Raw genomic sequence first — 27,341 nt, 5'->3', positions numbered from 1 at the left:
GATCGACGTCGCATCAGACGTCGCCGCATCTCCGGGAAGAGTGTCGCAGGGCCTATCGCGGCTCGCATCGTTGTGGAAGCAACATGCATCGTCAGTAGAGAGGATCTACGTCGCCGCAGACGCCGCTGCATCGCTGGGAAGCTTGTCGCAGGGCCGGTCGCGGCTCGCATCTTGTAAAGTATCTCACATCGCCGGAGAAGACTTCGCAGCAGATGCCGTCGCATCCCCAGGAAGCGTGTCGCATCAAGGAGAGCGTTGTTTTTATTTCTTTGCACCCGAACTTTGCCGCATTTCCATCGCTGCAACATTACTTGTTGTGCAAGCGCAACGCATCCTAAGGTACATTGACGCAAAGTGTTGCATCTTAAGAACTGAATTTAACTAAGCTAAAACTACCATTTAAAAGTACATTATTGTGGATTTTTGTCATTTATTGGTCTTGTGATAACCCTATATAAAGTATACTTATTTTTTATATAAACCTTGTGTGGTGTCCATTTGTAGTGTTGTTACTGGGTTACTGTATGTGGTCACAAAATGCTTTACACACACTGCCTCTGAGATAAGCCTGTCTGCTCGTGCCAAGCTACCAAGGGAGTGAGCAGGGATTATTTAGGAGTGTAATCCCCTGACTAGAGGCAAGGGTCCATATTTGTCACAAGTACCTACCTGTGCCAACTAGAGACCCCCAAATCTAACAGTAGTGGGCCCCAAATCTACCTGCAGCAAGACCTTTAAGTTATCTAATTTTACCCTGCCCAAAGTCCATGCCTTTCCTTATCTGGGAGTTTCATTTGATGCCAAAAATTGATGGAAACCCCTGGTGGAGGCCAAAAGGTCAGAGGCAGTAAAAACTATAGGGGCATTTTTTTAGTTTCGCACATAGGCTTGATTCTAGGGTACCTAGGGACCTTCTAAAAATCTATCAAGCCAAGTGCATTGCACAGCTGCGATATGGTAGCGTTTTTTGGGGGTACACTAAGGTGGGTCAGATTCAGACTATGGAGAACAACTTTCTGCGCCAGCTGGCCCAGGTCCCCCAGTCCACCCGGCATTTTCTGTGCATGCTGAATTAGGGCTTGTCTATGTATCAGACCTAGTCGCCATAAGTCCAATATTGTGCTGGATAAAGATTTGGAGTAGGGAGGAGCTAAAGCTATGCCGGCAGATTATTGAGGACTGTGTCTCTGGACCGACTATTGAATATTCCATGGTTTGCTCATGTTAAGACATACTTTCTTTCCTTAGGCAGGCCTGACATTTTCATGAATCCAACTGATCTCTCCGCCCATGAGCTAGGGTGTGTTTAAAGATGTTTTTTGGAAGCTCCCGCTAGGAGAGAGAAAGCTTAGAACTTCAGAAGCCAGTAGTTAGGGGCCATATACTTTTAAAGACTGTATAGGGGTTGGAGCCATATGTGGACTTGGTTCGCTCACAGCATGATAGTTTCCTACTGGGAAGGTTTAGATTTAACCAATTGTATCATTTTTTGGCTTCCCCGTGTGGGTGGGTTCGGCCTGAAGAAAGGGCACCCTGATGCTGCGACAATGTGCCTCCACAGAATTTGCTTCATTTTACAATGTTTTGCTCTTATTTTAGCTGGCAGAGGAAACGTTTTTTAATCCCTTACCTGAAACCATTGTTTCTTAACCAAGTTAGGCTGCCTTGATGTACTTACAGATATTACCCTTGGTTCAGGTGATTATGGACGTTGAGGGAATCGAGACCTGATTAACTGTTTTATGTGTTCCCTCTTTTTATAATTAATTGTATTTCTTGTTTTTAGTGTTATTTCATAAATTTGATTGTATCTCCATGGATTTGTATTTGTTGATGGGGAATAAAGACTTACTGATGGATATGGATACTGATTTTGTGTGGTTTTATTTATTGCTTTCAGGTATCACCTCAAATTTAGCCAAGCACTGAACATCATCAGTGTTGATATAATCCAATAAATTTAAGAAAACTGCATCCACCTATAGACATTTTTAGCTGGAGAACATACCTGTTTAAACAGATTCTGACAGGAAGATGAGAATATACTAGTATAACGGGGCAGCATCAAAAGTATTTTTGGGTGGCAGCAATAACAAGCATTTGCAATGCAATAGGTCTCGCATTAGGAAATTTTGAGCTAATGGTATTGTAAATGACAAATTTTGTATTTATGTGTTGGTTTTGAAAATAGCAAAATTAATAGCTTTGTCATTTACAATTCCAATAGTTTTAACTTATGCAAATGTGACACCTATAGCATTTGTAATGCAATATGTGTTGTGTTTACGTGACTTAGATGTATTGATATTACAAATAGCAATGGCTTTTTTTTTTTTAAATACTTAAATAAAAGTTATTGTAATTTATAATGGCAATAGCTTAAACTTTTGTAAATAACTTTTGTGAAGATTATGTTCAGTGTATTTTATTGTGACGAAAATCCAAGAACAGAAGTGAAATATTAACATCTTTTTGTGATATTTGCAATAAAGCTTGAAACATTGAGAGAACATATTTGAACCAGTTGTTTTTGAATGGTTGCACAGAGTGATGCTGTGGCGTTCAGTGATGCTGTGGTAGCGCATAGTGATGTTGTGGTGCCCCTGAGTGATGTTGTGGTTCCCCTGTGTGATGTTGTGGTGCCCCTGTGTGATGTTGTGGTGCCCCTGTGTGATGCTGTGGTGATGCGATAGAGGGAGTGCGATAGATAGAGGGAGTGCGATAGAGTGAGGGAGGGCGATAGAGTGAGGGAGGGCGATAGAGTGAGGGAGGGCGATAGAGTGAGGGAGGGCGATAGAGTGAGGGAGGGCGATAGAGTGAGGGAGGGCGATAGAGTGAGGGAGGGCGATAGAGTGAGGGAGGGCGATAGAGTGAGGGAGGTAGAGTGAGGGCGATAGAGTGAGGGCAATAGAGTGAGGGAGGGCGATAGAAAGATAGAGGTGTAGAGAGGGGAGCAGAGAGGGGTGTAGAGAGAGGGGGTGTAGAGAGAGGGGGTGTAGAGAGAGGGGGTGTAGAGAGAGGGGGTGTAGAGAGAGGGGGTGTAGAGAGAGGGGGGTGTAGAGAGAGGGGGGTGTAGAGAGAGGGGGGTGTAGAGAGAGGGGGTTGTAGAGAGAGGGGGGTGTAGAGAGAGGGGGGTGTAGAGAGAGGGGGGTGTAGAGAGGGGGTGTAGAGAGAGGGGGTGTAGAGAGAGGGGGTGTAGAGAGAGGGGGTGTAGAGAGAGGGGGTGTAGAGAGAGAGGGGGGTAGAGAGAGGGGGGTAGAGAGAGGGGTGTAGAAAGAGAGGGGGTGTACAGAGAGAGGGGTGTAGAGAGAGAGGGGTGTAGAGAGAGAGGGGTGTAGAGAGAGAGGGGTGTAGAGAGAGAGAGGGGTGTAGAAAGAGAGGGGGTATAGAGAGAGAGGGGGTAGAGAGAGAGGGGTGTAGAGAGAGAGGGGTGTATGTAGAGAGAGGGGTGTATGTAGAGAGAGGGGTGTATGTAGAGAGAGGGGTGTAGAGAGCGAGGGGGGTGTAGAGAGAGTGGGCTAGAGAGCGAGGGGGGTGTAGAGAGAGGGGGTGTAGAGAGAGGGGTGTAGAGAGAAAGGGGTGTAGAGAGAGAGGGGTTTTGAGAGAGGGGGTGTAGCGTGCGAGGGGGTGTAGAGAGTGAGGGGGGTAGAGAGAGGAGTGTAGAGAGGGGGTGTAGAGAGAGAGGGATGTAGAGAGAGTGGTGTAGAGAGAGAGAGTGGTGTAGAGAGAGAGAGGGGTGTAGAGAGAGGGAGGGGTGTAGAGAGAGAGGGATGTAGAGAGAGGGGGGTGTAGAGAGAGGGGGGTGTAGAGAGAGGGGGGTGTAGAGAGAGGGGGGGTGTAGAGAGAGGGGGGGTGTAGAGAGAGGGGGGTGTAGAGAGAGGGGGGTGTAGAGAGAGGGGGGTGTAGAGAGAGTTAAGGAGGTCCTTTATCCAAGATGACTTATTCATTACACGTCCTTAATTTACCAAGAAAATGCGAGAATATATCTTCACAGTACCATACATTGTAAACGTATGTGCTTGCAACAAAGTGTAAACAGATCAGTGGCCTGTTTGCTCACACTACAGATTTTAAGTTTATTCTGGATCGAAAGCAGCTGGGGTGTTGTGTGTACTTATAGGAATAGGAAATGTGTTAATTCCTTAACAGGTGTTGACACAATTCATGTTTGAATTGTGGAATAATTAGCCAGAAAAATAACCCTGTGTCAATACAGAAGGTTTAAAAGCATTGTATTCTTAGTCAAAAGCATCTAAACCATTCTGCTTTAAGTAGTGGAGTACTTAAAATGCAAGTTTGAAAGATCTCTGTAAACCAGTAATTGAATTAGTATGCAGATGTACTTTAACAACAACGGAACATGGGCAGATGAACAGCCTGTTGCTACTTATCAGAACTTATGCAGGCAAATTCAAATCAAGAAGAATTTTGAAATGTACCCTCCCTAATATTAAAATATACATCTTTAAATATGTTATGTTACAATTTGTTTATATATATTGCACATTGTACAGTTATTAAGGCTTTGCGATTTTATTTCTTTCCTTACTTATTAAGAATTCACTGCTGCACATCTGGCAGTGTTTTTGGTCATCTAATGTTTGTATCATGTTGTCCTGGAGAAAATAAAAAATACTTGTGCTATAGAGCTCAAAGTAGGTTGTAGTAAAATAAGATTTTGTTCTCCAGTGCAAATGAGTGAAACCGGCTCACTTACGAGGCTAATACTGGAAGCATCATCACCAATGGCAAACAAAAAACTAGTTTTGACAGCACACTATGGTGCAGTGACGTACAGATGGGGAAGCACTGCAGGGGGGTGTTAGTGCTAATCATTTGCACCATGTTACGGTCGCATGCCCTACATTTCCGTTGGCGGAATGTAGGGATCCTAAAGGGGGTCTAACATTTATTTTGCAGCTGCATTTTGGAAACTAAAGAAAGAAAGCTGTATGAAAAATGTAGACTTGAGCTTCAATGCTGTTTCAGCAACGTAATCAGTATTTACCAACTCTCTGTTGCCTGGAAGCTTTGCTACTGTACTGCGAGGCCTGCCTACATTTCCTAGTGGTGTAGATTCTGCTTCCTTGTTCCTATTTCCTCCGCATCTGCTAGCTGTACTTTTCATGCCGGGCCAGTCTGCCTCATCAGTAAATTCAATAAGTGCTTGCTAGGGACTGGAGAGACGGTATGATAAAGAGAGCAAAATGAGGGAGGGCGCAGGATAGGGACTGCCATCGAATATAGTGCATCAAGAGGAGTCCTCATTAACGTGTAAATAGTGCGGGTGAGAGAAGAACTGAGCCGAGTGAGTGTAGCAAGCTCGCTGTATTGCGCTCCATGGCCTGCTTTTACTTTACCGGCGGCTGTGCCCCATTCTTAAGCAGAGCTGCACGTAAAAGGAGCGTGGCCGCCATTAAAATAAAAGTGCGGCATGTGGCACTTTTACAAGAAAAAAAAAGCATTTGCAAAGCAAAAGGTCTCGCAGTTACGAGCGTTTAGGCTATTGGCATTGTAAATAACAATGCCTTTTATTTATGTTTTTGAAAAGAAAAGAAAAATGAAAGGCATTGTTATACGCAATGTCAATAGCTCAAACACACGTCAATGCGAGACAAAGTACCGGGTGAGATAACTGGCAGCTGCTTACCTTCCGCGTAGTGTAGGACAGCGATAAGCACCTCCTGCGCGCTAGAGTCTGGGTATATTAGTTTGCTGGGGAAAACAAGTCGGCCTGGAGCAGAGAACAGCGGGACGCGGGAGTGCATGAGAGTGACGCCGTGAGCGTGCACTTTAGCGTTCCCTGCGGCTCCTGCCAGTGGCGGCCCTGCAAAGCTAGAAGCGCGTTCAGGGAGGCAGACCTGGAGACAGGCCTGAGCTCGTGCCCATACTAGAATCGGCTCGTGCACAGGTCTGTCTCCAGGTCTGCCTCCCTTGGAGGCAAACACGGCAGCTATAAGTCTCGTTGGCGGCAGCGCTTCGCGCTGCAACGCCAGCGAGACCTAAAAAGGTGTACAGGCATTAGATAAACTAATCTGCAACATTCCTGTCTTACCTCCAGTAGACACTTTACCCATCTTAAGCTCCACCCGATACAATACTTAGCCCATACTGATAATCAAAGGCAGCTCAAGAGACTCATTCAACTGAATATACTGCCTAAAAAGATTGAGGATATGAATTTTTTCCTCAACAAAAGGGTCCCCAAAGTAAATCAATTCAAGAAAAAGTCATTTGACGCCCCTCAGAAACCTTTCAGCGAGGCCACTCGTTCTACCGGGTTTCCCCTGGAATTGAGATTAGGACTGATTTTACCTAGACAGGCATGAAGTTAGAGGTATTTGTAGTCTAGTATTAGAGTGTCAGTTTAACATGCACTGGTAGCAAGTACACTAGACTGAACTCCATCTTTGTGTGACATATTTCTTAATAGGGACGATATTGTGTTTCATTGGCGCTTACTTTCAAAGTTGTGCACCAGCACTGAGGGGCACCACCCACACTGTAAGTAGGATCAGTGTTTCAATAGAATGGATTTCTGACGGGGAGGACTGAAATGCTCTGGCACAGCTATGTGTCTTGTCCAGTATTACTAGTGCTGGAAAAACAAGACTTTCTATAAGTCAATAACACATTTAACACAAAGGCATTGATGTATGAGGCTAGTAAAGATGCACAGACAAAGTTGTGTGTGCTCCCAAAATAGAGGCAAAACAGGTACAACAGGAGTCAATGAAGTGCTAATCACTGCAGTGTCAGCTTTGTATTTTGTTGTACGTGTCTGGCATATCTTGCGCTCTACAGGATGCCACTTGCTTGCCAAACATCCACTAGCAGGAAGATACTGGAAACTGATCCTAACTCCTATTGAACATGTTTTTTTCCACTAAGGGCGGCTGTGTCTCCAATATACAGGGGGGATATGAAACCTGCTTCAAAACACAATCTGCTGCTAATCATCAGGAAACATGTATGCAAAACATAGCCAGCTGCAACCATATCTGCTTCTGAAGTCAAAGCCATGGAGCCTGGAAATGAGCAACAAGTACTTGGCCTCGCCTTGAGAAGACACCATGGGGGTGGAGGCCAAGTGGTAGCTGGATAGTGAGTGGATTTTTCCACGGATAAGTTAAAAGCATGGAGATCAGAGAGTGTAGCACTCACATTAAGGTGGTGGAAAGCATAGGGGTATACAGAGGAAAAATGAGAAGTATAGAGATAAGGGAATAAGAGGGGATATTTTCATGCAGAGACTGGGGCAGGATAAAACATGATTAGGCCATTTCAATCCACACTCCCTCCATACTCCTGGAAGAAAGTGGCAGAAAAGGATCGAAAGTCAATATAACGGTTGTTGGCACTGAAAGAGGAATGGTCTACCCTTGAACTATTTAATAAGACAAGCCTATAACTCTACACATGACTGAGAGCATGAGACAAACCTTCCACCTTGATGGAAGTGTTAAGTCAGCTGTCTGCTTCATTGAGAGGACCAGGCCAACCATCAAGAGCAATCTCCCTGCTTTTAGGGAACTTTCTACCCATTGCCCTCTGCTTCTTCCAAAGATGACAGAATTATACAACTGTAAAGTAAGGATACTTCTCTTGTAGGGAATGTCCATGTATAGTCATAAGCACTGTATAGTCCTGCCCATTTGCAGGGTCCACTGAGCACTTTTTCACAATATATCTTGTGTAGATGTTCGCCTTTCATCAGAAAGTCCTGCAAAATCAATAAGAAAGAAAAATATTGCGCAGCCTACAGGACTAGGCTGCAATGGCCCAATCCTTCATCTTGTACTGAAAAAGGGGCCCGGAAAATTGTATATGTATATAGTTTCATGATGTTGTAATAGAACAGCATAAATCTTTCACAATCCCCCTTTTTTGATAGCGCATAGACATGAAGAAAAGCAGGACAGAGTGTCATTATACAAGTTAAAAATAGAGGCTGCGCCTTTTCAAACCCAGGGACCACCAGTATCTCATCATGCTGAGCAGGTGGCAGTTGCTTCAGCTCTTTTTTCTGTCTCCACTGACAGGACCCTGGAGCATTGAGGTTGGCCAATTTTGGGCTTTTTTGTTCATAAAAGTTTCAACCAAGTCTTCCTGACAACCATTTCACTCCACGTGTTTGGTCTCTCTCTGGCTTTTTCAGTTTTTTCCTGCTAGAAAATAGAGATATTTTGACTGAAAAATACCATCTCCGTTTGACAAATGCCCATCCTGTGGGAGTAAAAAGGCTAAAATAGACCCTCATGAGGTGTGTATCATCTGCCTCCCAGAAAGTCATGTTCCTGAGTCTTGTCGTCACTGCAGGAACTTTTCAAGACACACCCTGAAAGACAGGGAGAAAATTCGCCCCCATGCTACTGAGGAGTGAAGACGACAACAGACAGTCTGAAGGTGGGACCGCAGGGAGAGGAGTGTTAGACTTCTACCAGGGCTCTGGGCTCTGTCTCTGGAGGGTGTGCTAAGAAGAAAATAGCAGATTAACACCATCAGTCCCCATGAGTGACGTTCCGAATGCTGGTATTACATCAAATGTATCCCCAATTACACCAGGGGGATTGACTCTGCTCCACTGCCCGTTCCAATCGCCAGAAAGCATTGAAAGGTCTTGAGGTTCACAGTGGGGCAAGACCATTGTTAGTACCAAATAATTCCATTTGATCTGAAATCAGCACCCAACACATTCTCCAAGAGAATGGCATTGGTGCCTGCCCATCTCAGAAAGCACAAATTATTAGCATTTCCCTACCTAGATTGGCTAATCAAGGCGTCAACCTCTCGGGAATCTCAACTTTATTACAAGTGGACTTGCAATCTCCTTCAAAGGTTAGGCCTTCAGGTCAACCTCAAGAAATCAACTCCATCCCAGAGCAAACCTTACCTTATCTGCGAATCTCCATTGACAATTCAGGCAAGAGTGTGTCCTTCGGAGACGAGACGCTTATCAATCCTTCGGAAGTGTTATACTCATGAAAGCCTCCCATCCAACGGTGAGAACAGTATCCTCTCTCTTCTCAGCTCGATGGCCTCTTGCACTTTCTTCACACCGAATTCCCGTCTCCAGATGGGATCTCTGCAGGAATGTCTCGAGGACAGTGGGACTAACTCACAGGCAATTGAGAGGACAAGATACAATTATCCCTTCATGCAAAGCTGTTCCTGAAATGGTGGTGCTCTTCAACAAACCTGCTTCGAGGGATGCCTTTTCATCAGGAGGTTCCTCCTTAAACAATAGTAATGGATGACTCACTACTGGGATGGGAAGCCCGCATAGATCACCTCCAAATTCAGGGCAAGTTGTCACAGAGAGAGATGACATATCAATCTCCTTGAGCTACGCACAGTCCATCCAGCGCTCAAGGCATTTCACTCATCGTTCAGATACCACTCCCTGCTTGTTTAGACGGACAGTACAACCACCATGTATTACCTCAACAAGCGGGGAGGGATGAGGTCCAGGCCCTTGTCACACGAAGCCCAAATAATCTAGAAATGGTTCACAGCCAGGAACCTATTGATCACAGCAACTCACCTTCCAAGAAGCCAAAATGCTCAGGAAGACTCTCAGCAGGCTTCTGCAAGAAAACCACGAGTGGATCTTATATGACAACATCGTACAAAACCTCTTCCAACCATGGGGTACCCCAGCCTTCGACTTGTTCGCCACCACAGAAAACAAAAAATGCTGAAGCTTTGTCTCAAGGTACTTCTAGCCAGGGACACAGAGGAATGCCCTATGGATAAACTTGTCCAGCAGATTTCTCTATGCTTTTCTGCAAATTCGCCTGATTCCATCAGTCCTCATCAAGCTTTCCCACTCTCGAGCCAAGATGATCCTAATAGCTCCTAAGTGGCCAAGTCAATTGTGCTTCCTGGACCTCCTTCACTGGTCCGTCCATCCACATCTCAAGCTGCCAGGCAGACCAGACCTGCTAACAAAGTCCAGACGGTACGCCCCAATCTCTCCTCTTTGAATCTGGCTGAACTGCTCCTGAGCTAGTGCGGTACGGACACTTTAATCTGCTGCAAGACTGCATGGACATTCTCAAAGAGCCTAAGTGGCCTTCAACCCGTTCTACATATGCCTTCAAGTGGAAGAGATTTTGCATATGGTATTTGTTAGATCTGGGGGTCTCTAGTTGGCAGAGGTAGGTACCAATGTTCAAATAGGGACCCTTGCTTCTAGTCAGGGCAAGGGGGATAAACTCTTTAGATAACCCCTGCTCACCCCCTTGGTAGCTTGGCACAAGCAGACCGGCTTATCAAAGGCAATGTGTAAAGTATCTGTACTAACACTCACAGTATCACAGTGAAAACACCACAAATGGACTCCACACCAGTTTAGAAAAATAAAGTATTTTTATCTAAACTACACAAGACCAAAATGACAAAATTCCAACATACACAGTTCACGAATATGATTTTAAAAGAACTCAAGGGTTTGCGTCAAAATAATCCACAATTGCGTCACTTTTAGCCCAACGTACCTGTAGATGCGACATAAGTTCCTAGCGGCAACTGTAGCGTCGGAAAATAAGCAATGCATCACTCCCGAGACCCTGGGGAGGCGATGCGACAACCCCGCTGCAAGCAGCAGGCGTGTTGCGACGAATCCGGTCTGTAGGTTTAGCGATGCGATACCTTGTGTGGATTCCGGCACGCAGCTTCTCCGGTAGGATGCGTCTCGCACAGGCACAATGCGACGATCTTTGGGGCAGCTAGGATCTCCGGTGCAGCGGCAATGCGCGGCGCAGCGTTGATCCTCTTCTGCCGCGGCCCCTCGATGCGATGGCACTGGACTCTGCGACGATGTTCGCAGCGACGTGATGCGGTCCGCAAGCAAGCGATGCAACAATTTCCCACAGAGACGACAGGCTCTGCGTCGATACTCGCAGCCACAGGAATCTTCCCGCACCGGGGCGATGCGCTCCGCAAGCGAACGATGCGTCGGTTCTTGCAGCGGCAACAGGCGCTGCGACGATCTTCGCGGCGACAGGAGCATTCGGTTTACATGACTCCTCCTTTCCTTTGAGAGAGAGGGGCAGGGTCATCAGCCGCCCAGCAGGAGGTGGAGCCAGCATTGTGGAAGGCAGGCACAGCCCTATTCAGGCCCAGGTGCTATCCCCTCCCACCACTCAAGATGCAGATGGAGCTATTCAACCCTGTGCTGACTCAGCCAGCCTCCTGGAGCCACCCCCGCCCCTGTCACTCACAAACCAGACAGTCAATTCACAAACCGGCAAAGGCACACAGAAAGGTCAGACAAGAAGACAGCCACTTTCTAAAAGGGCTGTTTTCAAACGCAAGATTTAAAAATCGTCCTTTCTAAAAGATGGATTATTAAATTCTGAGTTCAGGGATAACAGATTTCAATTTTCTATCTTGCTCCTATTGGAAGATATGCAGGTAAACATTATACACAGCATTCCCAATTCTAGCCTATGGGCAAGATAGCCTCTCAATAGTGAAAAACGAAAATGGCTGTAATTCACTATCAGGGCATGTCACCCACACTGGTACATGCTCTATCTTTCACATACACTGCACCCTGCCCAGGGGGTACCTTGGGCCTTCCATAGGGGTGTCCAATGTGTACAGAAAGGGAAGGGTTAGGCCTGGCCAGTGTGGACACTGGTCAGCATGGCAGTTAGCAACTGCACACCGGCACTGCAGTGGCAGGCCTGAGACACCATTTTAGGGCTACTCATGTGGGTGGCACAATCAGCACTGCAGGCCCACTAGTAGCATTTGAATCACCAGCCCTAGCACACTCAGTGCACTTTACTAGGGACCTACTGGTAAAACAAATATGCCAATCATGGATAACCAATCACAATAGCAATTTACAGGGAGAGCATATGCACTTTAGCACTGATCAGGAGTGGTAAAGTGCCCAGAGTCCTATTGCCAACAACCACAGGTCAGGAAAAACAAAGGAGGAAGAAGCAAAAAGTTTGGGGGTAACCCTGCAAAAAGGGCCCTTTCCAATGTGCCAGGATGATGTTATTCTTCCATACTTACTTCATTTGGCAAAATCTGGCTTGCAATTCTCTTCTATAAAGGTTCACCTGGCAGCTCTTACTGCCTACAGAAATATCCTTCACAAACCTCTTTTTTTTAAATCCCTGTAATAATGGATTTTCTAGAAGGGTTGAAGAAGGTTTTCCCTCCCATTAGGTGTCGTCCTCCACCCTGGGAACATAATGTAGTTCTTTCACGGCCAATGCAGAAGGCATATCTACAAATTCTGTAATGGAAAACCGCTTTTCTTGTGGCCATCACATCACACTGCAGGATTAGCATGATTCAAGCCCTATGCTCTCATGAACCATACACAATTTTTCTCTCTAGCAAAGTGGTTATGGGAACTCACCTGAAATTCCTCCCCAAGGTTATTTCTGATTTCCATGTTAATCAGACCATATTTTTACCAACATTCTTTCAGAATCCCTCTACTCCAGCTGAAGGTCGCTTCATTCTCTAGATGGGAGTGATATCCGCATCTTGAGGCAACTATGGTCCAATTCGTATGGATTAGCAATTTCTAAGCAATCCAATCCCCAATGGATAGCTTCCTGTCTCTTATTGTGCTATCTAAAAGCTGATTAGACACTTTCAGCTAAACCAAAAGCGCACTCCACTAGAGGTAAAGCAGCTACTGCTACTTTATTGAAGAATATCCCTAGACAGGATATTTGCAAAGCAGCCACGTGGAGATCCGTTCATACATTTACAAAGCATGACTGCCTAGACTCTGATGCTCGAGTAGACGCTCAAGTAGGACAGGCTTCCTTCGGAAATCTATTTGCTTAAAGGGCTACCTTAGTTCACTCACTGTCTTCTTCACCGCTATAAGTAGGGATGGGCTTGCTGCTCTATTCAGTGCTTAGGACTATACATGGAAATCCTCTACGAGAGAAGGACAAGTTTCTTACCTCTAACTGCAGTTTTCTTGAAGCGGAATTTCCATTTTAGTTATAAGCAACCCTCCCTCCTCCCCCGTGGAGTGGACATAATTAATCATGGATCCTATGTATCATCATGCATCGCCTCAAAAAGAACTGAAGCAACTGCCACCTACCTGCTCAGCATGATGGGATACTGATGGTCCCTGGGTTCTTATCTATTTTTTATCTCCTATAATGACATCCTATGGGGCTACTCTTTCCTGCTTTCCTTCATCTCAATGCTCTATCAAAAAAACAAAAAAGCAGGATTGTGAATGAGATTTATGCGGTTATATTAATACATCATGAAATTATACACATATATTTCATTTCTCCTGGACCCTTTTTTTAAGTAAAAGATGAAGAATTGGGACATTGAGCCTAGTTCTATAGGCTGCATAATATTTTTCGTTAGTTCTATATTATCATATTGACTGATATGTATGAAAACCAATAAATAAATTAAAAATATATATTTTTCTTTCTAAGTGACTCTACATCTACACTTAAGAAGATACATTGTAAAAAAAAGTGCTTCAGGGTTCCCGCATATGGGCTGGACTATACAGTGCTTATCACTATAACTGAAATTCCACTACGAAAGAACTGGAGTTACAGGTAACACTATTCCTTTCCTGCTATTATAGGTTTCAATTGTGTGTTTTCTCTAATTTCATGAATCCCAGGATACTCTGCATATGTGCATGGATTCGGAAAACATTTTAAATAACCAGTATTCATTTTTGAAAATAATTCCTTAAAGAAACCTGTTTATTAAGGCAAGATGTTGATAAAATTATATTCAAGAGGTGTAATATATGTTTCACTGAAAAAACATGCATGCCTCTCACCTCCAACCCCTGCAAATGAAAGAAGGGAATGGTGCCTCCAGGTATTAGCCTACACTTTTGAGGTCAACTCAATTTAACAATGAAACAGATCAATGCCAACTATACTTTTTGCTTACATAGGGAGTTTGGAGAGAAAGTGGCTGGCTTAGATGCCGAATAAAAACATCAATGATGGTGAGGTCTGTTCTCAAATAACATTTTTGATACCTGTAAGATGGGATTTTCTTTGATATTCCTAAGAAGTACAATATAATAGCAAGCTCATCACCTCTCTCTGGTGGGAAGGGAAAATGAATCACTAGTAATGCAAACAATTATGCTGAGAGGGTTAACTCACTAAAATCTCTCACTGGAACCGGAGTCAATGTGGTTATTTTTGAGAAACGTACGAGCTCTGCAAAAGTCTGTGAACAGGATACAGCAGGAGACATATAAGTGCCAATCACAGCAAAGTGTCAGCTTTGTATCTTGTTGTACGTGTCTGGCATTGCTCGAGCTTTGCAGGGTGCCACCTGCTTGCCAAACATCTACTTGCAGGAAGATCCTGGAATCTGATCCTAACCACCATTTAACAGTATTATTCCATTAAGTGCGGCTGCGTCTCCAATCTACGGTGGGGGGATTAAAGGTGGGGAGTAAAGCCTTCTTCAAAACATAATCATCAGGAAACATGTATCCTAAACATAGCCAGCTGCAACCTTATCTGCTTCTGAAGTCAAAGCAGTGGAGACTGGAAATGAGCGACAAGTACATGACCTCACCTTTAGAGGACAACATGGGGTCGTGGCCAAGTGGTGACTTGATTATGAGTGGATGTTTCCAGTAGAACTTAAAAGCACGGGGTAGGAGGGGGCGTGGCTAGCAGCCGAGCATGGCGGCAGCGTGAAGAAGGAGCTCCCCAAGGCATATCGGCCTTAGATGAAATCCGACACACCGCCCACCCGAAGTAGCGGAACCGGCTCAGGGACCCAGGCGGCATCGCTCGATCCGATTCCGGCGAACATCGTAAGCCGGATACTGAAACATCCCGCACCGGCAACATTGGGCCTGTGGCTGCGCAGAGGCACCGGCCTTGCGTACCTGCTACACCCCGGCGGAAGTGTACTCTGGCCGGCCTGACCTTGGTGACGACAACCGCTCCCCCGGCAGGAGCGAGGCGGAAGGCAAACCGCCTCGGAGAGTGAAGGTGGGAATCCCTGAGGACCCGGCGGGACGAGAGTGAGTGGAAGCGACCGCCGGAGGCTGCGAGACGGCGCTGCAGAATCACGGAGAAACTTACTTGGTGCGAGTATCCGGGAGACAGGCTGCGCCATATTGGAAGAGCACCTGAATCAACGCGAGTGACTTGAGAAAAAAACCGGCGCTCCAGAAGTGAAAAGACACCCCCTCGCTGAGGAAGCAGACACCGAGACCACACACGAGGCTGTCGGCGTAACCAGTAAGTGCACTGGAACATTGCACATCGGCCTGATGCATAGGGAGAGGCGCATGGGAAACCTTTCAGGGTGCTTACCACACCCGGAGATGGAGTAACAGGAGAGACCCCGGTGAACAACACTCTGGTCGAACCCCGGGCTGAAACCCGCCACTCTCCCCGAAACGACGGTGGTGCAGAACCGGCGCTGGGTTACTTACTCCGGCGCAGGGGAAGTAGCAGGGAGTTCGTCACCACGGGAACCATCAACTGGTGAACTGCGCAACAAGCCGACTACTACTCCTGCGCAATCGACCAGCCTGTTGACCTGGCCCGCGCCATAACGATTACTTGCACTGGTAACCGGTACAGAAAAGCTGCCAGCGGACATCGGCCTCGTCAGTGTGGAATCCACTCAGGGTCGAGAAATCGACAAACCATAAGCTGATTCACGGACGCCCCTGACCCACACGTCAGGTGCCCGGCATATCGCTGCACGGGAACCGCGTTGCTGCCCGGAGTGGGGTACGAGATCGACACGCCTCTAATCATGGCAGGCAAAGGGACCAGGAGTGCTTCGACGCAGGCCAAACTGGATACGTTTGCCTATAGCCAACATGGACACTCCCAAGTTGCTGGAAGAAGTTCCACAGGCGCTACTCCTGATTCGGAAGGAACCAAGAGGGTGACATTGGAGGACATTATGAAGACCCTCTCAGAGGTAAAGACGACAGTGGGCTCCATCTCCTCCGAGGTTACGCTGCTGCGTGCGGACTTCCAGAAAATGACCGAAAGGGTATCTCAGGTTGAAGTGGTAACAAAGTCATTGGTAGAAGACACTTCGGAACTGCAAGTAGCAATGAAGCGAATGGAGAAAGTCACCAAGATGCTACAAGACAAGCTGGACGACCAAGAAGGACGTTCCCGAAGAAACAACATACGCATCCTTGGCCTACCGGAAACAGAAGGGAAACGAGCGATGGACCTGTACGTCGAGGACCTCATAAAGAATAAACTGCAACCTAAAGGATTATCTCACTTCTTCTCAGTCGATAGGGCACACAGGGTGCCTGGTGGAACGCCCAAACCAGGAGCGGCACCGCGGCCTGTGCTGGCCAGACTTTTTAATTTTAGAGACAGAGATGCAATCCTGCAGGCGGCGAGGGTTTCACCACCTGTCAAGCTTCAAAACGCAACGTTAGCCTTCTTTCCGGATTACACAGCGGAAGTGGCCAGACGCCGGAAATCATTTACTGAAGTTAAAAAGGCACTCCGAGACAAGGGCCTACCGTATTCGATGTTGTTCCCCGCTAAACTAAGGATTGTGGCGGATGGAAAGGCCTGGTTTTTTGACAAACCAGAAGTGGCACAGGACTGGCTTGACGGCTGGAGACAGGTGGGACAACGTCGGCGTCCACACAGAGACCGGATGGACCATCATAACGACGGACACACAGATGTGCAGACCAGTCCTCCTGCGAACCAAGACGACACTACAGGGATGGACTCTGATTTGGAACGGGACCCGCTTGCCTCGGGGCAACCGGCCCTGCTGTAGAGGCGGGCTGCCTAGGAGGCGGAGCGGGTCCGACATGAGGGACCCTGGAGCTGGTGAAGCTGAGTAGGGTGGGCAATAGCCGGTGCCTGTAGGGGACTCACCAACCCCACGAGCAAGTAAGATGGTTGGAAATGGGGTAAAGCACTCTGCCAAGTTGGGGAAACGGGCAGGGAGACGGACCGTGGGGCAGGGAAGCAGGGTGGGGGGTGGAGGGGGAGTTGTAATGTTAATGTTAATAGTCGTCACTCATGTTCTGTGACACACACACGCACCAAGTACCGACCAATTCAGAAACACCACCTCACAGCGCCGTACCTGCAAGGAAATAGGCGACCGATCACCTGTGACACTACTATTACAAACCAATGGCCCAACGGCTGAACGCTTCAGCGGATGAGACCACCCCTAACACAACTATGGTGCCCCCCATGCGCATGCTTACTTGGAACGTTAGAGGCCTGGGGGATAAAATTAAGCAGGGGCTGGTATTACAGGCCATTAAACGTCAGGGGCCTGATCTGGTGTTGCTCCAAGATACGTTCCTTGCTGGGACAACATGTAAGGCGCTTGATAGGCAAGGGTATGTGATGGCAACACATGCTGAATTCACAACAGGCTCCAGAGGGACTGGAATACTCGTGAAAAAGACATCACCTTTTCTGGTGGAAAGCCGCAGGACAGATGATCAGGGTCGTTTCGCCGCAATACATGGCCAATGGGAAGGAAGGCCTCTTAATGTTGTCTCCGTGTACATTCCCCCAGCACTCCACTCTACGGCACTGCCGGCACTTGGTAAATTCCTCTTAGACCTCCCGGAGGGTGACACGGTCATAGGGGGGGATTTCAACGCAATAGTGGATCCCACGCTAGACACCTTTCCCATGAGAGAACGCCCCAGGGGGAATGCCACGCTTCCTGGTTTCCTGGAAGCAATGGGCCTTCTAGACGTGTGGCGGCAGCTGAACCCAGAGGCGACCCAGTACACATACTACTCCGCTGCGCATAATAACCTTTCCCGAATAGACTATTTCTTGTTTCTGGGGATGGGACTGGGCTCAGTAGATAAGATGGATATCCTGCCTAGAGGCGTATCTGACCATTCACCAGTCTCTCTATCACTCACTACCAGAGAGAAGAAATGCGCTAGAATATACCCTATTTACCCGAACTATCTGAAAATCCCACAGATCAGGAAAAAACTCAAATTGGTAACCACACAATACTTTCAAGAAAACGTTGGGTCGGTGTCCTCACCCTCGGTCCTGTGGGAAGCGTACAAAGCGGTCCGCCGAGGTGCTGCAGTAGCAACAATAACGAGGCACAAGCGGGAATCCCGGCGTGAACTTACTGAATTGGAGCTGGCACTCCATAGCGCAAACACTGCTCACATGTCTGATCCCACCCCGGACACTTTACACTTGCTACAACTTCATCAACAGCAGTACCAGACACACCTTAAAACAACAGTTCAAGGCTACATCGCAGGTACAACACATAGAATATATGATTTGGGTGACAAGGCAGGGAAAATGCTGGCATGGCTGGATAGAAGAGGAGGCAGTACTAGAGGCATACAGAGACTGTGCACACGTGACGGACAGCTGCAGACCCACCCTGAACACACAGTGCGCACCCTGGCACGCCACTTTCAAGAGATATACACCCCGGAACAAGTCGTCACTGCGCAGGCGGCGGCGAATTCACTAGAAAATATTGCCATTCCCAGACTCACGCAAGAGGCGCAGCTAGAGCTCGAACTTGACCTGACGGAAGATGAGATTCACATGGCCATACAGGCATTGCAGTCCGGCAAGGCACTGGGTCCCAACGGGCTACCCGTGGAATGGTACAAAGCGATGGCCTCGGAACTAAGTAAGCCACTGCTAGACATGTACACTGACAGCCTGCATAGGGGGGAGCTACCACTAGACCAGCGCACGGCCACGATAGTGGCCATACCGAAACCGAATAAACCACCAACCGTATGCACCTCATACCGCCCGATATCCTTGCTCAATGTAGAAGCCAAAATTCTGGCGAAACTACTGGCCAGCCGTCTGACACAACACCTACACACACTGATACACCCTGACCAGTCGGGCTTTATGCCCCACAGGAGCACAGCACTGAATCTCAGAAGGGTCCATGGAGTGCTGGCACGTGCACACCTCCTTTCCGAACAGGCGGTGATTCTCTCACTTGATGCCAGAATGGCGTTCGATTTAGTAGAATGGGAATATCTGTTTGCAGTACTTGCGCGTATGGGCTTCGGACCGAAATATATAGCATGGGTGCGACTACTATACACGTCACCGGTGGCACAAGTAGCCGCAAATGGCCACATTTCACCAACGTTCCTGTTGGGGCGGGGGACGAGACAGGGGTGCCCATTGTCGCCTCTGCTCTTTGCCCTGGTGCTGGAACCATTGGCGATCCTAATTAGGACGACGACGCTGATTCGTGGCATCACATGGGAGGCTGGCTGGGAGGATAAGATCTCCCTATATGCAGACAATATGCTCATATACATGGTTGACCCTAGCAATGGGATCCCTGCCCTACTACATCTCTGCAACGCACATGGGAAATTGTCAGGTTATACCATAAACTGGTCTAAGTCGGTGGTATACGTGCTTAGGGGCCCGGGACCGCTGTTGCAAGAGGATTGCCCCCTGACACTGGCAACTACCTCCTTTAAGTACTTAGGTATTGTCATCACAAATACTGCCACTGACTTCTTTGACAAAAATTTACAGCCACCAATGGATCGCCTGCGTGCGGATGTTAGACACTGGGCGGCCCTGCCCTTGACCCTTCTTGGGCGGGCTGCTTTATATAAAATGATGGCCCTTCCCAGATTCCTTTATGTGTTGGAAAATACCCCGTATATGGTAGCACCACACTATTTCAAACGAATTGCAGCATTGGTTACCAGCCTACTCTGGAACAACGGCCCGGCACGAATAGCGCATGATGAATTGGTAAAAAGTTGGTAAGAGGGTGGGATTGCCCTGCCTAACGTTCAACTCTATTATTAGGCGGCCCAACTTAAAATTATTAATCAATGGATCCACAGCCCGCGTGAGGATCCAGCTTACAAGGCGGACTGGTCTCAACTGGAAGCGAACGGCATGCTTTCCGTTCTGTACAACAAGTCACAGGTTAAAAAACTGATAGGTCCGACACAACACACGGCAGCCCTGTGGCACGTAGCGCAAACAAGACAGGGCTGGAAAGGGAGAATCACCAAAATGACGCCACTGTGGGACACGAACTCATTGGGAAACCTCAGAGCATGCAAGGGGTTCACACAATGGGACCACATAGGGATCTCCACGGTGGGGGACCTGTGGGACAAGGGCACAGTGATTGCATTCTCACAACTCCAACAACAGTATAATCTTAACCCCAATGAGACATTCAGATACATGCAGATACGTCACGCACTGTTCCGAGCAATCCCTGCTGACACTGAAATACCAGAGTCCTCACCGTTAGAGGATAGACTATTGACAGACTTTATGTCACAAAGTGCAACTTCTCTCACATATAAAAAGCTGGTTAATAATCTGGAAGACCCCCCACTGAAACTTAAAGAGAAATGGATGGAGGAGATAGGACAGGTAGATGAGTCGGAATGGAATGAAGCGCTTGCATCACCGAGAGAAGTAGGCATTTCGGCGAAATTCAGATTGGTGCAACTCAAAATTCTGCACCGCATCTACTACACTAGGACACTTCTTCACAGGATACAAAGGGCACCACATCCCTTCTGTCTTAGAGGTTGCGGGGAGGAGGGGACACTATTTCACACACTGTGGGACTGCCCAAAGATACAAGAATTCTGGAGACAAATTATGCACACTGTCTCCCAGGCCCTTAAGATCTCTATTCTGCCTGAACCCCGTAAATGCCTGTTGAACATCTGGGACCCCAATGATCTGGACAGATATGACCTGATATGGGCCACACTAGCGATGACAGTGGCCAAGCGAGACATTGCACAGAAATGGGGTGCTCCGGAACTGCCTACGGCGGCTAGATGGACTAAAAATATGGACATGCTTATGGTGACAGAAAGGGCAGTGTATGTGCTCCGGACCTGCCCCCGTAAGTGGAACAAAATCTGGATGCCATGGAATATCTATAGAGGGGACATCTGCGAGCCATTGCCAGAGGACGAGAACCTAGACTCTGAAGGGGAGGAGGAGTAAAGTGTTGGGTGATTGGTTGCTAAGTTACTTCTACTGCGAAATGTTGTGTTCAAGTAATACTATTGTAAACGACATTGATAACAAACAAGGTGACTGATGGTTGGCTATGGGTGTGTATACAATGATAAGAATGTGATGACAATAGTTGGGTTTTCTTTTCTTCTTTCCTAGATATCTGCCACGCAAATTAATACATATATGTTGGAGGTTAGAATGATGTACCATATACAAAATGAGACACCGACATTAATCTCAGAGAATTGTGTTAAGGACAACTGATAGCAGTCATCCGTGTTACTTTTGAGAATGCACTTAACGTACATCTATATGCACATTACTTATATTGCTCTACCGCTACGTAACTGCGCAAACAACAAAATTGAACTTTGATTACAGTATTGTGTATGTAACTTATGCCTTCATGTTAATAAAGACTTATTAAAAAAAAAAAAAACACGGGGTAGACAAGGTGTAGCACACACATTAAGGTAGTGGAGAGCATAGGGGAAGACCGAGGAAAAATGAGAAGTATACAGATACAGGAAGCCGAGGGGATATCTTCAGGCAGAGATTGGGACAGATTAAGCCATGAATACCTCTGACAAACCCTGAAATGGCCCCTAGTGAATGACAACAGGTCACACTATTGATTAGGCCCTTCCATGCGTCTTCCAATCCACACTCCCACCATACTCCTAGAAGAAAGTAGCAGACAAGGATTCAGACTCTATATAGCTGGGTGCCAGAGAAAGAGGAATATAAGTTTGTACTATTCAATGAGACAAGCCTATAACTCTCTCCACATGACTGGGGGCATTAGACAGACCCTCCACCTTTATGAAGAGTCAAGCTGGCTGTCTGCTTCTTAGACAGGTTCAGGCCAACCATCAAGAGTCCACTCTCTGTTTTTAGGGAACTTCCTGCCCATTGCCCTCGGCTTCATCCAGAGATGACAGAATTATGTTTCTGTAAAGTAAGGTTACATTTCTGGCATGCTAGGTCTCAATTGTGTATTTTCTATAAAATCATGATTCCCAGTATACTCCGCACAGGGTTACCCCAAACATTTTGCCTTCCTTCTCCTCCTGTTTTGATTTGTTGTTTGCTGGTTTTAGGACTCTGGGCACTTTTTCACTGCCGACCAGTGCTGAAGTGCAAGTGCTGTGTGTCTAAAAAGTAATGACATTTGGTTCCTCCATAATTGGCATATTTGATTTACTAATAAGTTCCTAGTACAGGGCACTACAAGTACCCAGGGCCTGAAAATCAAATGCCTCTAGTGGGCCTGCAGCACTGAATGAGCTACCCACATGAGTAGCCCTTCAAACCTGTCTCAGGCCTACCGCTGCAGAGCCTGTGGGTGCAGTTTTAAACTGCCATTTCGAACTAGCAAGTTCACCTGATAAAGCCCAAACCTTCCCTTTTATTACTGCAAGGTACCACTAAGGTAGGTTCTAGGTGGCCCCATGGGTATGGCGCAGTGTAGTTAAAAGGTAGGACATGTACTTTGGTGTTTTATATGTCCTGGTATTGAAATTCTGCTAAATTAGGTTTTCACTACAGCAAGCCCCATCTCTCCCATAGGTTAGCATTGGAGCTGCCTTGTAACACGTTACAAGTGTAACTTCCAATTAGGAAAAGATGGGAAGGATGAGTTTGATATCCCTGGACTCACAATTTTAAAACACAACTTTTAACCCCTTCCCTGCTGCAGTCGGCCGTTTGCTGTCGCGAGCACTACCTTCGTAGTGCTGCGCACGTCCAATGGCCGACGCGCCCCCACACGTGCACGGAAACGCACGGAAACGATTCCGCCGCGGTTAACGGGTTAACGAGGTTGGTTTTTAAATTGCAGGACTAAAAATGCCACTTTTAGAAAGTTGCCATTTTCTTACTTAACAATTCTGTGCCTCCGCCTGTCCCTAGAATACACGTCTGGGCTTTGTGAATTCACTCTAGTCAGTCACATACAAAGAGAGCGGAGTTGTGCCCTACATATCCTGATTGCCCATCACGGGGCTGATAAGCCTTCCTGAGTTAAAGTGGTGAAAGGAGCTGACACTTGCACCTGACCCCACACAAAGGGCTGTATATCCTCCTATAGTGTGTCTGGAGCAAGGGCCAGGAAGAGAAGGGTTTTGTGCACTACAAAGACCTTTCTTTCAAGTCTCTCTACTTCGAAGGCTAAAATGGGTAGAAGTACTGGACCCTTGACACCATATACTCAGAACACTTCTGGACAGAGAGTATACTGCCAGGAAGAGATGTTGTGCTGCCGGGAGAGACTGTCACTTTGCTGCCTGCTTTGGTATGTTGGCCTGCTGCTCTTTGCCTGAGAGTGAGAGGACTGGACTTTACACTCTACATCCTAAATCTAAAGGTTCTCCAAGGACTTGCCTCCTCTTGCTAAAGTCTCAGAGATAGCAAAACTTCACCTGCATCTTGTACCAGCACCTGGGCTCCTCAGATGTGAGTCCTGCTGTGCCTAGTGGTGCCAAATTCCTTGGAAGTGCTTATTGGTGCTGCAACCAAGAACCCAATGCATCGACTCCTCCAAAGCATCATTTTGGAACCGGCGCATCCCTGCAAAATAGATGCATCGCCGCTACCTGCACTGAAGCCATGGTCCCCAAACACTGAGTGCATAACACATCGACCTCGACTTTCAACGCAGCCTCTACTTTGCCACAGCACCTCTGAAGAACCGCAGCTGCATGAGTCTTGGACACTGCATCACCGACGTCCGTGGTGCACAGTCCCAGTCCTGCAAGGCTTCCAACCAACGCACCACCTTCAGCCCAGCAGTTCGACAGATGCTGTGTAACCGACTAATGCAAACAATTGTGCTGAGAGGATTGACTTAATAAAATCTCTAATTGGAATTAGAGTCAATGTGGTACATTTTGAGAAAATCATCAGCTGACATTTCCCCATGTGGTCCTCCTATCCTATACTTCGACAATTTTTAGCCAATAGCTGAATTCATGAAAGCTGCCTTGATTTGCCATCTTGATACTGATCGTTCTGGGAAAGAATAAAGGAGGTTACCTATCTTTCTTTGACCCTGCGCCGCCTCCAGGAACCGACGCATCACATGCATCTGTGACGCCTCACCTCCTCTGCGCACTGCATCGTCTACAATTTCTGACAGATGCTTGTAGCAGGCACAAGGTGTCTGTAGACCACCACTGTTATGCATTCCTCATTTTTCCAACAACCCATATGGACATTATTGCTTTCTCAGTACCATTCTGAAGAAATGTCATCAGTTCCAGGCTTACAATCCAAAGGAATAAGTATCGGGTCCATTGGCAACGTGACTCTGGTAATTTCTTAAATCGGACTCAGAATCTCATCGCAGAAGCTTTTGGCTTTTAGGCAACTGATTACACCATCTCCAGCATCTATCTGTCACATTTTATCCATTATAATGTTAGACAAGTCAAATAGAATAGTTAATCAACATTTCTAAGTATTTTATTTATTTTTGAATATATCAACATGTTCACAATTGGGCACTATATCTCTTTTCTGAACTCATTCAATTACTTTCTAAACAACCACTTCCTGTTTGCACATGTACAGTAGTTTTTTGTTTAATTTGTTTTTTTAGAATTTGCTAGATAACTTTATAGAAATTGAAAATTGTAAGTTTGCTGATCACGTGGATATATAGAGTTTGCATAATGGTTTTCAATCCAGTCTCTCCTACCTTGCTTTACATTTGTGGTGATGTCCAGTGCCAGTGTAATAATACCAATGTTTCGCTGTAATCTTCAGCTGTGCTTTGCACTCCTCAAGGGTCAGCAGTACACCATCAGTGTATACCTGCTTTACACTCCGCAATTCCACACTTTTCCTAACTCTCAAAATTGGAGTATATGAACACGTGAAAAACAAAGCCATTGTATTAAATTCCGAACCAAAGGTAAGGGGCTTCTCTCTGGAACGCCTGGGGTGCCCAGACTCTGCGGTCATCATAACCTATTTGTCCGAGATCATTAACTGACATCTGGGAACGATGCTGACCAACCACTCCTCTCTCTCTTTACCTATGTCATGGAACTAATTAAGAGTAAGCTTTGAAAGTTACATGAACTTTGGGTTGTTGGCTTGGAAATGTCATTCAATTTGTCTCTCTGGCTGCTTTCATAAAAGAGGGGGTATGCGGTGTGAAGCATATGTCCTTGCAAGGACAATCGGTAACTAAAGATCTGGAGACTCAGAATGGCTCTAGTCCTCTGTGTAAATAGGTTTCTCCCGCAAAGATTATTACTGAGCTTGTCTTCTCACTGTCAGTGTGCTACCGGAACTCATTCTATTAAAACCTGTATATAGTGACCGCAGTAATTGCCCTTTATGTTGGGGCAAAACCCTCACCCACACACGTCAGAGCATGACTCCTCGGACTACGTTCAAACACCACCTGGCAAAAGTTAACGGCAGCTTTATGTTGTCACCACCGGACAGGGGAGGGTGGTTGTTGGTTTGGGGGGGGGTTCTCGTTTTTTTAAATGAGCATCATTCAATCTGTACAGGGTGTTGATCGGCTTGGGATCTGTGCGAAGCTGTAACCAAACTAGCTACCTATATTGCTTCCCAGGCAAGTGCATGCCCTTAGTACCGTTGAAATGGCTGTCTTTTGTATTTGACCATGTTTGATGCTTAATAAAAAGACAACTTTATAAAAATAAAAGTTAATGGCAGCCAGGTCCATTGCTGCTCTAAGACATTAGTCCAAGTTCACCCTGTAAGACTTTGGTAGTGGCTCAACCAATGCACAAGCATGTTTAATTATGAGGCCAAGTGTTGAAAGTAGAATCCTCAAGATTTAATTTGGTCAGGTCATAGTCAAAAGTGGCTTCAACACTACCACCAGCATGGCATTCTATCCCAGAGCGGGAAACGCAGATTAAACTGTCGTCAGCTTTCAAACAGGTATCCTTCTAGGGCATCTAAAAATGGAATAACAAATTCCCTGGAACCTTTCAGATGCTGCCACTCAAACATAGTGTGGTTTTGCAGGAATGAATGAGGCAATTCTGTATTGATCAAACTGCTCTCCTTTCTTCTGGTGGGCATGGAAGATATCAAATGGGAACACCTTCATAAGTAGAGAAGGCGGGAAATATTTTGCCTTTCAGCCACAGCCAGCAAAGACTTTTCAAACCAGCTCTGCAGCTGATATAACAGATTATGCCAGGTATGGATGGAGGCGGTGTTTGCACTGAATTTGCTTTAACCACATTAATTGTACGGATCCACTCTTTCCACTCTTCAAACAGCATATTTAAATAAGAATATTAAATGGCATCCTGGTGTCTGCTAGGCTTGGCGCATACTTGAACTCATGTTTTACCCAGAGTAGATTTAGCATCAGAGTAAAAAATATAAAAACTAATCTCAAGCATAAGAAGCATACCGATTCGCACAGTTACTAAGGACAAACAATGCATGTTTAGTGGCAAAGTGCAGATGTCAAATTCAGCTGAAAACTGGCAGCAGTGTGTTATATAGCAGGAATGCAATATATGTCGATTTAGCACTTCCGTAATGTCAACAGAAATACTGCTGTGCAATCTACCAATATTTCTTCTCAATTACTGGTTTGTAATTTGCAGAACTGTGGCACAAAATTAGCCTTACGGAAAGTAGAGAATATGCCAAGAAATTAGTGCAAACAATGTTCTCCATAAAAATATTGTGAAATGAAATAAACTGATCAAAGTGCCGAATTTAAGATGAGGAGGCAGACAGGACTTATGCTGACAGTCTCATAGAACTAGTGATCATGGTGAGGAGTACATGCAAATACTTCTCTTGATGCTGGTCTTCTATAATTTCTGCCTGTAGTGCTGGCAGGACCACCAAGAACCAAACTCCAAGTTAGGCCCATTGTTTTATCTTTCAACACCCATCAGAAATAAGATGATGAGATGAAGACCCCCAATTGCAGCCTCGGGGATCTTTTTTGCAAGCAAAAACGAAACAACCACCCTAAAAAGTGGGAACTTACTTATCTATTACATCCTAGAAAAGGCAGCTAGTAGTTAATTCATGGCAGTGGCTGCAATAGTTTTTGACTCTTCATAGTGTTCTGCAATATTCATTGAAAGCAGACATGAATCTCAGAGAGATCCTAGTTCTTCTGAAATGGATCAAACAAGCAAAATCAGAAGCCTCAGAGGTCTGACTATCCGCTTTCATGAGAGCAAGGAAAGCGTGATGGCTAGAGGTGATCAAAGTGAAAGATGAGCTCTGTGAAAAGAAATACAAACACATTTCTACTCCCATCATTAGTGCAATCAATATCATCATGGGCAGAAAGCAAAGGACAGATTCTGG

General features: G+C 46.3%; 1 protein-coding gene across 3 annotated transcripts in view; it reads right to left on the bottom strand.

The window, feature by feature from the left end:
* Positions 1–27,341, bottom strand: part of FLVCR2 (FLVCR choline and putative heme transporter 2) — a 513,060-nt gene that overhangs the window by 36,637 nt on the left and 449,082 nt on the right. Inside the window, exon 12 of one of the 3 annotated variants that reach the window (XM_078659925.1) lies at positions 13,112–13,203. The exons of the other annotated variants lie outside the window; for them this stretch is intronic. Coding sequence (XP_078516051.1) covers positions 13,196–13,203 — 8 coding nt within the window. The 3' untranslated portion in view covers positions 13,112–13,195. Of the gene's footprint in view, positions 1–13,111; positions 13,204–27,341 lie in introns of those variants that run through there. 3 annotated transcript variants of the gene reach the window in all.

The sequence above is a fragment of the Lissotriton helveticus genome, chromosome 9, assembly GCF_964261635.1.
Source record: "Lissotriton helveticus chromosome 9, aLisHel1.1, whole genome shotgun sequence".
NCBI classification, from domain to species: Eukaryota; Metazoa; Chordata; class Amphibia; order Caudata; family Salamandridae; genus Lissotriton; species Lissotriton helveticus.
This window is presented reverse-complemented; position numbering and strand designations above follow the sequence as displayed.